A 14,851-nucleotide genomic window follows, 5' to 3' on the forward strand; every position below is an offset into this window, starting at 1 on the left:
TGGTCATGATCCCAGGGTCCTGGGATCGAGCCCCGCATCGGGCTCCCTGCTCGGCGGGAAGCCTGCTTCTCCCTCTCCCACTCCCCTGCCTGTGTTCCTGCTCTCACTAACTCTCTCTCTTTGTCAAGTAAATAAATAAAATCTTTAAAAAAAAAAAAAAAGAAAAAAGAAAATGGATAGAGAAGTGATAATTTAAAAACTAAGGCACATGGGCTAAGAACATTAGTTTATCAAGCTAAGAGCATTAGTTCATCAAACACAGTCAATTTTATCTCGTAAGTATAAAATATAAATCTCTTGAGGTGCCTGGCTGGCTCAGTCAGTGGAGAATGCAACTCTTGATCTCAGGGTTGTGAGTTTAAGCCCCATGTTGGGTGTAGAGATTACTTAAAAATAAAATCTTAAATATATATATCTTACTAAAAGTGAGTGTGATCTTTCATTCCCAGTCATAACCCATCTGAAGTCGGGTCAACAATTTAATTAGTAAAGACTCCATAAAAATTAAGTACCTAAGACAGAAATGTACAAGATACTGTGGGGAATACCAGTAAGGAGTTTGCAGTCTGCCTCGGGGACCAAAAACTAATGTAAATCAGTCAGAAACCTTGAAGTGCCCAACAGCATGGAACCAACCCTAAAGTCATCAAGAGGTCAGAGAAGGCTGCAATCTGGCCTCTTACCTCTGCCTTTGGCCCTATCTCAACTTATCAAATTCTTCCTCTCTAATACTCATTTCAAACCCTACCTCTTTCATGAAATCTTTCCCAGACTCTCCAAAGAGATGTGCCATTTTCTTTTAATCATCCAGAACACTCTGTAATTCTAAAGGCACCCAAATTCTGTCTAAACTTCCATCCCCAGTAATAAACACTGAACTGTTGCTATGTGATAGACACTGTCCTAAGTGTTTCACGTGTATTAACTAATTTAATCCTCATAGCTACGCTTTGAGATAGGTCCTACTATTACTCCATTGTACAGAGGAGGCAGCCAAGGCACCAAGAGGTTCAGTGATTTCCTAAGATAACAGAACTATGTAAGTGGCAAAGCTAGGATGTGAATGCAGTCTGGCCCCAGAGACTGCATGTTCTTCAGCACAACACTTCACGAGTTCTGGAGTACACTCTATGTTAGTCTTCATTAGATTCTGTTGAGGGCAAATACTTTTTAATTGCCTTTTCATCCCAAAGAAAGCAAGTATGCGTTGATTGCTGGAATTCCTTTTGGTCACAAAAGATCATGCTCTGCCCAGCCATGCTCGTTCCTATGTAATCAGAAATGACCACTTTATAACAGAAAAGATGAGAAAAGTGAGAAGAAAACACACTGCAGAGGAGTGGAAAACAAAAGTTACATAGGTAAAATGGTTTGAAAATCACATAGAGATTTGAAAAGGTGGGTGGTAACTGCAAGTTCCTGTGGACAGTGACACGAAAGTTGTGTGTTGGAAAATTAATCTGAGAGCAGCAATATTGGCATGGAACGGATGAATGAGAAACAGAGGAAATGGGAGAGCAAGATGCTGTCAGAGTTCTCCAGGTGTAGGGGAGGACCGGGACTAGAATGTTCCGAATAAGGAAATTCCAATATGTATTAAATTTAGGAAGAGGATTTTAGAAATGAAAAAGAAGACAGATTTTTCAAGAGCTTTTAGGCTAGTACACCACTGAAAAAAGGTGGATAGTTAAAGCAGATTTTAAAATCAAGCTGTTTTTCCTTTTTTTTTTAAGATTTTATTTGTTTATTTGACAGAGACAGAGAGAGAACACAAGCAGGGGGAGCGGCAGGCAGAGGGAGAAGCAGGCTCCCCGCTGAGCGGGGAGCCCGATGTGGGGCTCGATCCCAGGACCCTGGAATCATGACCTGAGCCAAAGGCAGATGCCCAACTAACTGAGCCACCCAGGCGCCCCCAAGCTGTTATTCCATTTTTTTCAAAGAATAATACAATTTATCGCTAAAACAATTTTATTCATAGCTGCTTCATGGAACTAGTCATTCTGTGAGGGATTCCAGTTTTTTTACATCCACAACTATTTTTTGAAGGCCTAGAAAGGCTGGACCCTGGGAGGTCTTAACCCTTTTATATGTCTGACACTTGTTATCTACTTAGAAATAGTCTATAGAAAACAGATTTTTTTTAAAGCCAGGTTGCTCTCTGACACCCAGCAAGCCAAATCATAGACTTTAAGTTATAAAGGAACTTCAAAGTCCTTTTGCTCAAGCTGCCTCCCATCTACACCTTGCCAAGGAGCCAGTCAGTCTTTAATCCCTGGCCTCTATCCTTCCGGTGGTGGAATACTTACTGCTTTACAGGGACTCATTCCATTTCTTAACTCTTCTGTTGAGCAATCTCCCTTATGTTAAGTTTAAATCTGTCTACCTGTAACTTTTACCCATTTGTTCTGTGTCTTCTAGGGACATAAAGTCAATCTAATCCCTCTCCAATTACCAGCTCCTCAAATATTTGGAGACACCACCAACTACTTTCTAACAAATGCCTCACATTAGAATCGTTAGCCTGGTTACCCTAATAATAAGAGCACAGTGCATATCAACCTTTGTACCCTACTGGGTCACCAAGTTCATTGAAGGGGCTGTTCTACACGAAGAGCCTCACACAGTTTCTGGCATATAGTAGACTCTCAAAACTATGACTGTAAATGACTCAGTGAATGAATAAATCCATCTGCAAATAGAGTTTTCAAACATATTCTTCCTCAGCTGGTTTTATCATCTACCTACAACCAAACAAGCTTATTAAATTCTCTCTGTCCTCAAAAATCAAATAAATGTTATATGAAGAAAATATAAACCCAGAAATAATCTGGCAGGTATTCAGGTAAATGAAACATCTTAACAAGTAAGAAACCATAATGGGGGGGACAATTTTTATCGTATATCCTTTTGAAATGTCTGAGTTTTTAACACATGTACCTATTCTTTTTTTCAATTAAAACATAGTTAATTTAACAAAATAAAAATAATAAAATTATCTCGATTTTAGGTCGCCTAGTAAAATAGTATGGTATAGTGTGAATTGTGCCTTCTATAATAAAAAGATTTGTCCTACCACACAAATATAGAATCATCAAATAAATGACTAAAAATAATATTAGACTTAATCTAGTCCAGAGGCATTCAACAATTTTGAGAACAACTGTAGTAAGAAATAAATTTCATACTGCAGCATGATATACATATACACATACATAACTAATACAAGTTTCCCAATAATGTATGGTACTTATCATTACTACTTGGGATGTACCCTGATATTTTTTAAAAACTGTCACAACCCATTAAATTGATATCATGTCCTGCTAATATGTCATACCCACAGTTTGAAAAACACTGATCTAGTCCAACACCAATTTATTGGTAAAGAAGGTACAATTCAGCTTGGAAAAGTGGCATATACAGAATCACATTGCAAATTCATACAGCATTAAATGAAAATGAGAAATGAAATGCAGCTCCTGACTTCATGGAAGCTGCAAAGAGTTGGGCAGACACACGACGCAACCAATTGTGCAGTAAGATCCCTGTGCAGGAAGGTATGAACAAGGACCCGAGGAGGGGCCCCTAAATCAGATAGGAAGAGCTGAAGAAGACCAGCAGGGTGATGGATATACTGGACTAACCCCAGCTCTCACTGCTTTCACCCATGGTGCCTCAGCTTACCTGAGGTAACCCTTTAACATCCATCTCAAACTAAATAACTCATGAATATTCCTAATTCCCTCAACAATTAAGATTTCATCTGTTTTTTCTTCCTATGTCCCTGCAATATAGTAGACACTCACACTCACACTAAGCAAGACTTCCTCCTTCCCATTCCTGCTCTTGTTCTTGAAGTAAGAGACTCATAATCCTTCTATCATTTCCCTTCTCCAACAACTTAGAAAAAAATCCCTGAGGAAAATATAATATTCATAGAAGATAAATCAAATCAAGTATTCCCCCCCACAGTTTCGCATGTTTTTTGTTAGGATTAAGTAAACAGATCATGTAAAGTTTCTTAAATTGAATCCACAAGGACTGTAATCAGTATTCAAAAAGTTATACTGGTATTTCTAGATGAAAATGCAAAAGTCTCACCACACAATGGTTGTTGTCCAGGAAGGAGCATTCAGAATCGTAATGTTAGGATCCATGAAAATAGACTGCGGGCCTTTCCCCATCTTTTAAATATATGAAAAGGATGAATCTCAGTTTTATTAACCAGAAAACAGAAAAACACACACACAGATCTCTAAGGTTCCTCTGGATAAGACACCCAAAGCTATTCTTACACAAATGTTCTGAGGCATACCTTAACACAAAGATAATGTCATTCCAAATGGAACCAGTTAACTAGCTGGAAGCTGAAATTGGTGGTTTGTAAGCTGTGAGAATGTCAATCAAGTCAGAATACGAGTTTTTCCACTGAAAATAGTCACTGGATATTACTTCAACTTCTACTATACAAACTGCAGTACTTCTCTAAGGTCTAATAACACCAGACACAACTATTTCTCTGCCTTACCTCCTGATCCCTTGGCTATAGATCTTTTCTGTTCCTTGGGCTTAGCTCATACTCTTACTCAGTAGTCCTGCTTCTCCAGTTGGACTCTCCAATGTTTTTCCTACTCCCACCCCCATCTTTGCCTATAATTTCATCTAATATTTCCAAAAGATACAGATATGCTATGAATGGTTTACTCCATATCATCGAATCAAATACTTCCCTTAAAATTTATTCTCTGGGAGAACGAAGGAAAATTTCAGCAAAATTCATTTTAATTCTACTATTGCAATGTTATTAATTCTATTGCATTCATTATCTCTAGTATCACCATTTAAACCCTAGCATGTCACTTAACCTTTTCTAGCTGAGTCTTCCTCATTTCTGAATTGAAGTTAATAAAACAAGCCTTTACTCTCCTTTCAGGGATATTGTAAGGATTAATAAAAGAATAAATGGAAAAGTTCTTTGGAACTCTTGGGAGAAAAGAACACACAAACTGGATATAGGTCGTTTTATGCTGTTTAACAAAATAATACACTATGGTAATGCTAAATGTGGGCAATGCTTTCTCTAAAGAAGGCCCATATATACCCTAAGTTATTATGATCTAAAAGTTAGTATTTTGATGAAGCTGTAATTTTCCAACATACACAAAACAGAGAATTTGCAAAGATGCATTAGTATCTATCGTGTCTTCTAAATTTATTTTTGTTTTTAAAAATATTCAGAAAACCTCCAGTCTAGATAAAAGACTTAGACTAGTAGCCATTAAATGGGTTTTAGTACCAATTCCAATGTGAAGAAGGGGGTTTCCAAACCAACAGGCAGTGCTCTGGACACTAGCTGGGTGTCATACAATTCAATTCAATCCTGACACCATACCCAGAGGCAGCATCAGACTCCAAGGTTGAGGGCTCAGTCTCACAAGGCTGTGCCCCGATACCTCAAATGCCAATCTGAACCTCCTTGGGTTCAATTAATTTGCTAGAGTGGCCCATAGGACTCAGAGAAACATTTAACTTACTAGATTACCAGTTTATCATAAAAGGATATAACTCAGGAACAACCAGATGGAAGAGAGGCATAGGGCAAGGTATGGGAAAAGGGCGAGGTGCTTCCATGCGCTCTCCAGGTGATCCAGACTCCCTAAATGTCCATGTGTTCAACAACTCAGGAGCTCTCCAAACCCAGTCCTTTGGGTTTTTATGGAGGCTTCGTTACATAGCCATGACTGATTAAATCATTGGCTATTGGCAACTGATTCAACCTCAAACCCCTCTCCTCTCCCAGGAAATTGGGGGATAGGACTGAAAATTCCAACCCCCTAATCATGGGGTAAGCTCCACTGACAAGCAGCCCCCATCCTTAGGTGTTTTCCAAGTCACCTCATTAACATAACAAAAAGACACCTTGCTCACTCTCAACACAGGAAATTCCAAGGGTTTTGTGAGCTGTAAGACAAGAACCATGGATGAAGACCAAATAAATATGAGAAATATATTTTGGTCATATGAAATAAAATCTTAAAAGGGGGGGTACCTGGGTGGCTCAGTCAGTTGAGCATCTGACTCTTGATTTTGGCTCAGGTCATGATCTCAGGGTTGTGAGATAAAAAACCCCACACTGGGCTCCACATTCAGCAGAGTCTGCTTGTCCCTCTCCTTCTGCTCCTCCCCCCAAATACATAAATAAATAAAATATTAAAATTAAAAGAAGAAATATATTTTGGTCATATGAATGATCAGATATATATTTTTCTTATAAATCATCATATCACAGTCATCATTCACTGAATGCATATTATGGGCCATACATTATACATTATCTTACTTAGAACTCACGCACATAAAAAAATAAATTCTGTATTACTATGCCTATACTGCAGATGAGGAAATTAAGTCCCAGGAAGGTTCAGTGCCTTGCTGAGGAGCATGTTACTAACAAGAGTCAGAAGTGGGACTGAAACACCAGTGAGCAAAGCCTGCACTCTATTACCAGGATATGATGAGTCCTTTTCAAATATTGGCTTTTTGAGATCGAAGAAAAGAAATACCGTAAATAAGATTAGTTACCCACCAAGTTACTAATTTAAATGGATTTGTCTTTTCAATTCCAAGCCACTGAAACAATAGACAATGAGGTCCTTCAGAAGCCCTACCCACTTCTAATAGGTATATATGTGTTTTTCATGGGTATATCATGACCTTGAAGCAGTGGGAAAGGAAAATGAGACCTGTCACAAAAGAGCACTGAGGCACACAGTTTAAATTTCTAGAAATAGAGGACTTTCATCAGGGATGTCAGAGAAAAACAAAATCTAAACCTGTCCTGTATCATTCACATAATTCATGGACCAAATATATCCTCCTTTTCCTCAACAACTATCTTGCCTTTCTAATCAATTAACATTAAGGATTTAACACAATATTAATGCTTGTTGAAATTAATTATTAAAATAATTTCTATGATATCAATGGGCCTCACTCTAAGAATACAAACAAAAAAGTAAAATATGAAACAGGCAAAATTGAAGGGTGAGGATTTGCTACCCAATACATATCTTTTATTTTACCAAAAAGTTCACTCATTTCTTAAAAGAGCAACCTTTCCAGATTTATATTATTTACTTATCCTCAACTTTTCAGAAGCTTTCCTTGGTTTAAGCAAGGTCTATCAGTGACCAACCCAGGCACAACTTTCTAGATATGCCCATCTGGTGGGAAAACATTAATAATGTGTGAAAACATCCACTATTTCATTGAGTCTCTCCCTGGGCCTGTTTCCTAAAAGTCACAAATATACTAATGTATATTATCTCAGCCAAATTACCTGGTCTAAGCCTAAACCTGACAAAAATCCTGCTCCCTGTTTCCTTCCACTGTTGTGTACGGGGGCTGGGGGGATGAAATCTCACTGCTGGTCTGCTATCAAGTAAAATAATAGAGGGAAATGTCAAGGAGGAGGAAAGATTGGTCCAATGGAAAGGAATGGGAAGAGGAGGAGGCAGAGTGAGGGTAAGAGGGAGGCACTTTAAAACAATAAGAGGAGGAAAAGAAGATGATGACCTGAACAGGGCTCCCAGTTCTGAACACCAAGTTCCAAACTCAACTCTGATTCTGTTTCTGACCTTGGGCAAATCTCTTAGTTTCTCTGTATCCTAATGTAGCTCCAGGAAGTTAGCAAAGAAATTAAGACAGAAGAAAGTTTCTTACAGAACCTAGTGAAATGCCTGTCCTTGCTACTGATAAAAGCAAAGCTAAGCTACCTATGACAAAACAAAAACAAAACAAAACAAAAACACCAACTTCATATTAATAAACCCTCTAGGGGTGCCTGGGTGGCTCAGCTGTTAAGCGTCTGCCTTCGGCTCAGGTCATGATCCCTGGGTCCTGGGATCAAGCCCTGCATCGGGCTCCCTGCTTGGCGGGAAGCCTGCTTCTCCCTCTCCCACTCCCTCTGCTTGTGTTCCTGCTCTCGCTATCTCTCTCTCTGTCAAATAAATAAATAAAATCTTTAAAATAAATAAATAAATAAACCCTCTAATTTGCCAGAACAATGTTTAACTCACGAAATGCAAATCGTTTAGTGTCAACTCTCTTCCTTTACCCTCCCCCACTTCTAAACAATATCAACACATTCCACTCTCAGGCTTGCCTTTAGAACATTTTCCCTGACATTTTGTCTTCTATTTATTTCATTACTTTAACTAAATGCCTTATTCTAAAAAAAAAAAAGAATAGAATTCCACTCCCTTCAGCATTAGAGCCTTGGAGGTCCTTATAAAGCAGTTGGCCTAATCCAACCCACTCTCGCTTAGCCTTCACTGCATCCAGTTATATTTTTAATCTCTCCAACCTTTTTTCTTTCCTCCTACTCTTCTCTCAGGCCCTCTCCAGTACATGTATCTCTTCATGATAAAGTGATAGTCTAAATTCAATGCTTTGTTGTGGAGTCAGACACTGAGACACAGATAACCATCCCCATTTTGACATCGATACTTCAGTACATGCAGCCTTGAGTTAAAATGATACCAGCTGCCAAATGACACTGGAAACTCATATATCATCTACTTTCCTCTTATATCCCAATTCAATTTCAGAATTGTGGGTTTTCAAGGTTTTTTCTCTTTTTTGTAAAAATAAATTGACATAGTATAAATTATTTTGTCCCAGTTTGCATTATACCCAACTGCATTTATTTTACAAAACCACTTGAAAATTGAGATCTCATACCTTATGTTGTCAGTTCTCTTTTTATACATACATCAGCTTCTGGGCATTCATACTTCCTACTATATTCTTACCAGTATACTCAGAACTCAATAAATACATGCTCATTGACTTGATTTGCTCATATTTCTCAAGAGTACCAACAGGAGTCATATCCAAGGCTAAATCTCAGCTTGGCCACTTACGAGCCATGTGACCCTCCACAAATTACTCCTCTCTAACCCTGAGTTTCTTCCTCTATTGACTTGGGAATGTGAAAACAGGTAAAGTAAGGAAAGCATGGAAAGTATATTAACAGTGTCCACGCTAGCAACCCAGTAAGGCTAAACAAACACTGGCCTCCTTCTTCCTTCCACTTTATATAATTATGTTTAGTATTATATAATCCATTGGGATTTTTAAATTAATGCTGAGGGGCACCTGGGTGGCTCAGCGTTAAGCATCTGATTCTTGATTTCAGTTCAGGTCACAATCTCAGGGTTGTGGGATTCTTTCTCTCCCTTTGGCCCTACCCCCTCTCTAAAAAGAATGTTTTTAATTAATGAATGAATCAATTAATGCTGAGAGTGGGAGAAATTACAAAGCAGACTTAGAGGTAGGCAAAACTTTGGCCATACAGGAAAAAAAATTGGATTATTCTATACAGTACATTAGTTCAGGGCTCTCTCCCTTGGCTCTGGTGGGAGAGAAAAAAAAATCATCTATTTCTTTCAGCTGCTTGTAGTCCCCTCAATATCAAATAAATTATATTAATAAATAAAACACCATAATTTAATTCCATTTACTAGCCCTAATAAAGGGTACTACTACCTAAGAAAAACACCTAATATACTAACTGTAGATAACCCAATAATCTCTAGCATAATAGCACAGGTAACTATTAAGTCTCCATTCCTCAAAAGTTCTGGATGACCGCCTATTCAAATTCATTCTTAAAGAAGTTAATCAAGTGCATTTTTTGATATCTGTTAACCAAAAGTAAATTCCAAAACAGAGATATCCTATCCAGGCCAGTTTACCTGGTTGTATTGCTTCTCAGATACAGAGATTAAAAGAATTAAGTTGACTGTAGTACTTAAATCCTACCAACTGTAAATTCGTGAAAACCTGAAGTACATTATGTATGTTAATTCAGCAAAAATATCTTTGTAATTTCAGGTTTTAGCAATTCATTGTTGGATGAAAAAAAGTTCATGTGTCTGATTCTTTATTTAAATGGACTCTTGGGAACCATGAAGCACAATTTTCAAAAATTATCACAACTTAATTGTTAGCACCCATTTACCTAATAATTTTAACACCTGGCATTTGTTGAAAAATATCCACTAATTCAGGTGCTTTGATATTTAAAAAAATACTTTACCTCAATACAAACCTATTTCTGAATTAAGAAGTTTTACTAATATGAATGCTTCTATGCCTAATCTCATTTGCAATTGGAGAACTCTTCCCTCCTCAATTTTTTACTCTCCTGAAATCAGTCAAAGGACTTAAGAATAGTGTCTATCTAAGCCATATAAATGACTTACGGATTTTTTTTTTTTTAATTATCTGGTTATGTCCATTGCAACAACAGCATCAAATGGCTATTAAGGTTCTCTCTCAAAAAAACTTTAATTAGATAATCAACATATCTATCTTTCAAACATCATAATTAAATAAATATACATTTGACATTTCCACATTGAAATGCACTCCCTCAGCATAGTCACTTTTTAAAAAAGTCTTTTTTTAATCATTAATCACAAAACCTACTCTAGTTGTACAAAATTAAAAGTCTATTTACCACTCAGACTAGAATAAAATAATGTGGAATTCTCTGCCTATATAATTAGCATTGAAAAACTAACGTTTTTAACAAGTATATCATTATAAAACATTTGCATATTAGCAACTAGTACAGTTTTCATTTAACACCTCCATAAACAAGTTATATGTACTCTATAAACACATACTTAAATAAACAATCCAATTACCTGCTGGAGCTCCCTTCAAGAATGTCTAATATAGTAAAGAAAAGTACTTATCTTTTAACTAATGTTGTTTCTGCCTAAGGGGTTGCCTCAAATCTGTAAAATGAGGCGAGGTAGACAAAAATAAATATGAATAATACTATTAATATGGCAGCTTCTTGTTCATTTAGGTGGTGCTTTTAAGTGTGATCAAAGAAAGAAGTTGAAAGTATTTATCAGAGGATTTGGTAAATCTAAGTATGGAGGGAGCAATATGGCACAGAGGTTTTATAGTATGGGATAGAGCCCAGACACCTCAGGTTGGATCCTAGCTCCACTGTTTTTATGTTCAATTAAATTAGCCACCAGCAAGTTACTCAAACTCTCTAAATCTCAATTTCTTCTTCCGTAAAATGAAACTCATACGAGTACCTTCCTTTGTGAGGTTTTATGAGTATTAAATGAGATTACCCATGTAAAAGTCTTTAGAATAGTACCAGATGAATAGCAAGCTCTCAATAAATGTTAACCACCATCATCATCTCACTGCACTGTAAAAAAAAAATTGGATATGAAAGTAGGTGAGTAAATTCAGTTCTTCCATACACAAACCAGACAAATGGGCAGACCCCCACACCGGATAATGAACCCCTATATTCACACCATGGGTCTCAGCTTCTACTCATTAGACCTTACGCTGCCTCTCACTGCCAGTCTATATCTCATCTGAACAACCAAAAGAACAATCTGGTTACTCACACTATATTACATTAATATGTAAATTCATCACTTCAGAAAGAAAATCACAAACAAGTAGTTCATTCATGACTCATTTTATTCATAACAATCTCAAACTTGTCACCCCAAAATTGGATTTTACAGCTACAGTTAAATGAAGTAAACACATTCACAATCAAATTCATTCAGTGGTATCAAAAAAAAGTCAATATATATCTGAGAGAAGAAAATAGTCCATTAAGTATGGATTGTTAAATATTGAGGAAAATGCATCATTATTTTGAAGAGAACAAGCTTAAATGAGAGCAAACACAGTTCACACAAGCAATGACCCCTTGTTTTATGACTACATTCGATAACTGCACATACGCCAGAGTCTTAAAATGAAAACAACTACATGTAAAAGAAGAAAGTTTCATCCTTAAAGGAAAGGACCTTATCCTTATTGCAAAATTGCTGGATAACAAAAAGATAAAAGGTTATAGTGGAATATGAGTAGTTTTTTTCTGCCTAGGACCAATCTTCTTTCAAAATTAAGAACTCCTTTTTCCCTAAGGTTGGTTTATAATTAGAAATTAGATTCCTCAATAATTCAATGACAGAAACCTTTATTAAAGTCAAATGACCTTTTTAATTAATTTTTTTCCTAATATATAAGCTCTGCAAGGCAAGTGTCATCTCTACAGATAATAAAGCCTTTATATATTTATTAAATGAGTTTTTCCCTCTATGTTCACCCTTTGATTTGATATTTTAACAGTAATTAATTATTGGTAAAACTTTTTTTAAAAGTATAACAAAATACTAATGTATTTTGCTAAATGCTCTGATTTGTATAATGCTTATAATGTCCCTATTTTTCATTCTATCATAAAAAACATTTAAGCTAAAATAATTTACTCTTCCATATCTCTTTTTTTGAAATTCTCATTTTAAAAGACTATAGCTAGTGAGGGGAAATGTATACAATTTTATTATAGCATTAAGAAGTGTGTCAGGACAGAATTGAGATATATGCCTAAAACTGACATTAGGTTCAAAAGCTCTGGACACAAACATTGCATTTATAATACAGCCCATCCAAGTAAATATATGAAATGTGCATAAAAACATGGTAATTGCATTTGAATTACTTACTATTTTAATCTTTAAGTATTTGTTTAAAAAACAAAAGTAGTTAAATGACTATTAGGGTACCATGTTAAATGTCCTGGAGTTTGAAAATTCAAAAATACATTGCCCTCAAGCCTCACTTTCCCTATGGATACCACTCTAAACTTAGTGAATTTCATTGAAAATAAATCCAAAAAAGTAAAACCCTTATTAAGTTATATGACTGCCCCACATATGTTTGAAATCACATTCATCCATCACTTCACCATTAGTCTAAGATGACGTATGCAGAATATTTTACCATCACTTTCTCATCACTCAAAATGGTAAAACAGAAGTGATTAAGAGACTTAGGCAAAGATACCAGCCAATTGTCAGCAATTTTACTTTTTTATTAGGATTCTAAGCTTTTCTAGTTCATACAAGGAAAAAAAGAAGAGTATCATCAGACAGAGCATCAACTGAGAAAGAAGAATATGCACTTTATAGACACTAACATTCCCAAAGGAGATGTGGGAATATCGAAATTTCACACACGACCAAACACTAACAAAAAAAGAAAAAAAGGAACAGGAAACTTCTGACTCTAAAATCACTTAACCAGCCAAATAAAAAGAGTAAAGTACAATCTCTGGATTGTCCCCACTCCGGCCCACTGTCTTACTGCTGTACATTTCTACCTGGTTTACTATAGGAAACAGATTTCAGCTTTCGTAATGCTTTCAAACGGGCTTTTCTTGGCAAATGTCTGCACTCCTCAGGCGAGGCCGTTAAGGTAACTTAATCCCTCACGAATTGCTCAGTGGAAAAAATGCTGATTGTCAATTCAAAAAAATTAATCCTTTCCCTTTTTCTGTGTTAAGAGTCACGATGAAACCCATAACTATAATTTAGATTCAGCATTTTATCTTGAAGACTCGCAGGACAGATGAGAGCGTAGGGAACGGAAGATGATGCTGGGGGAGGGGGCGCAGAGAGAGTGCGAGAAAGATGCTGGTCAATTCCGAGATGATGCAGGAATGACATGGCATCTGGGCAACACAAGTCCACGTTCACCCCCCTCAGAGTCTGTGCCTCGGTTTCTCTGACATAAGCCTGGAGCTGTGAATAGGTGCACACGCGAACACACCACCTTTTATTCTTCGACTCTTAGGGAGAATGGTGGGGAAGCGTGGCTGGATGAAGCTTCACCACAACAAACGGTTTCTTTCTCCTCGCACCCCGCCTCCCCTGCTAGGGGCAGGGGACGACTGTCTCGAACAGTAGGCAGCTGAGCGGAGCCGAGAACCGGGGCGAGAAGGACAGCATCTCCGCGGGGGCGGGGGGGATAAAACCCCAAAGCCTCACAGAGAGCCTCGGGGAGGCGGACAGGAAAAGGAGGGGGATGTGGAGCCGGGAAGACAGAGGAGACGGGGACTGGGAAGCTCCCGGGCGCGCTACGCATCCAGGCTCCCCGAGGCGGGCGCGCCGGGCGGGGGGGAAGTCGATCCCGGGCGGACCCCCTCCCCCGACTCCCCGACCGGAGGACGGAGAGGAAATGGCTTTGTATCGCAGGATGAAAGACAGGCAGGAGGGCCACCAGGCGCGGGCGTTGGGGGGGGGGGGGGAGAGACGTAGGATGCCCGGAGCCGGGACGACCCCGCCCGCTCCACGGACGCCGCCGCTCTGCCCTCCATTCCGCCTCAGCCGCGGGTCGGTCCTAGGGCTCCCGCCGCCCGGGCGCGCTCCAACGGCCCCAAGCGGGGTCGCCAGCCCCGCCCCCCGCGCCCTGCGCTCTCACCTGCCCACGAAGTTCTCGAGCACCGAGCTCTTGCCCGCGCTCTGGCCGCCCACCACGGCGATCTGCGGCAGCTCCAGCAGGCAGCTCTGTCCCAGCGCCGAGAAGGCGTCCTGCAGACGGTTCACCAGCGGGATCAGCTCCTCCATCTCCCGGTTCCCCATCCTGCCAGCGTCGCCAGCCGCCCGCTGGTCCCTGCTCTCCTCTGTGACCCGGCTGGCGAGCCGGGGCCGCGCCGCCTTTGCCGCCCCTGCCGCGCTGGGTGCTGTCAGCCGGTTCCAGCGCAGACGTCGGATCCCGCCGCCAGCCAGCCGCTCGGCTCCTGACAGCTAACGGCTCGCAGCGCGCCTGCGCGGGCGGGAGGGGCGTGGCCTGGTTCCTCGGCCGCCCCATCCGCGCCCCGCCTGGCTGCAATTCAGCGCGAGGGTTCCCAACCGGACACCTCGGCCCGGCGCGCACGCACTGCCTCCCAGCTGCCGCCAGATGCCACGACCTCTGTCTCCTGCTACCAAGGCTCAGACGCACAGTTACA

At 39.4% G+C, this 14,851-nt stretch overlaps 1 protein-coding gene across 5 annotated transcripts in view; it reads right to left on the bottom strand.

The window, feature by feature from the left end:
* The window catches only part of DNM3 (dynamin 3), a 559,032-nt gene extending 544,406 nt beyond the window's left edge, over nucleotides 1–14,626 (bottom strand). For all 5 annotated transcript variants that reach the window (XM_035010797.1, XM_035010801.1, XM_035010800.1 and 2 more), the window contains exon 1: nucleotides 14,323–14,626. In XM_035010797.1, coding sequence (XP_034866688.1) covers nucleotides 14,323–14,483 — 161 coding nt within the window. In that variant the 5' untranslated portion in view covers nucleotides 14,484–14,626. The remainder of the gene's footprint in view (nucleotides 1–14,322) is intronic.
* Nucleotides 14,627–14,851: the final 225 nt, after the last annotated feature.

This window comes from Mirounga leonina, unplaced genomic scaffold (genome assembly GCF_011800145.1).
Source record: "Mirounga leonina isolate KUSES-001 unplaced genomic scaffold, KU_Mleo_1.0 Mir_154, whole genome shotgun sequence".
In the NCBI taxonomy this organism is placed as follows: domain Eukaryota; kingdom Metazoa; phylum Chordata; class Mammalia; order Carnivora; family Phocidae; genus Mirounga; species Mirounga leonina.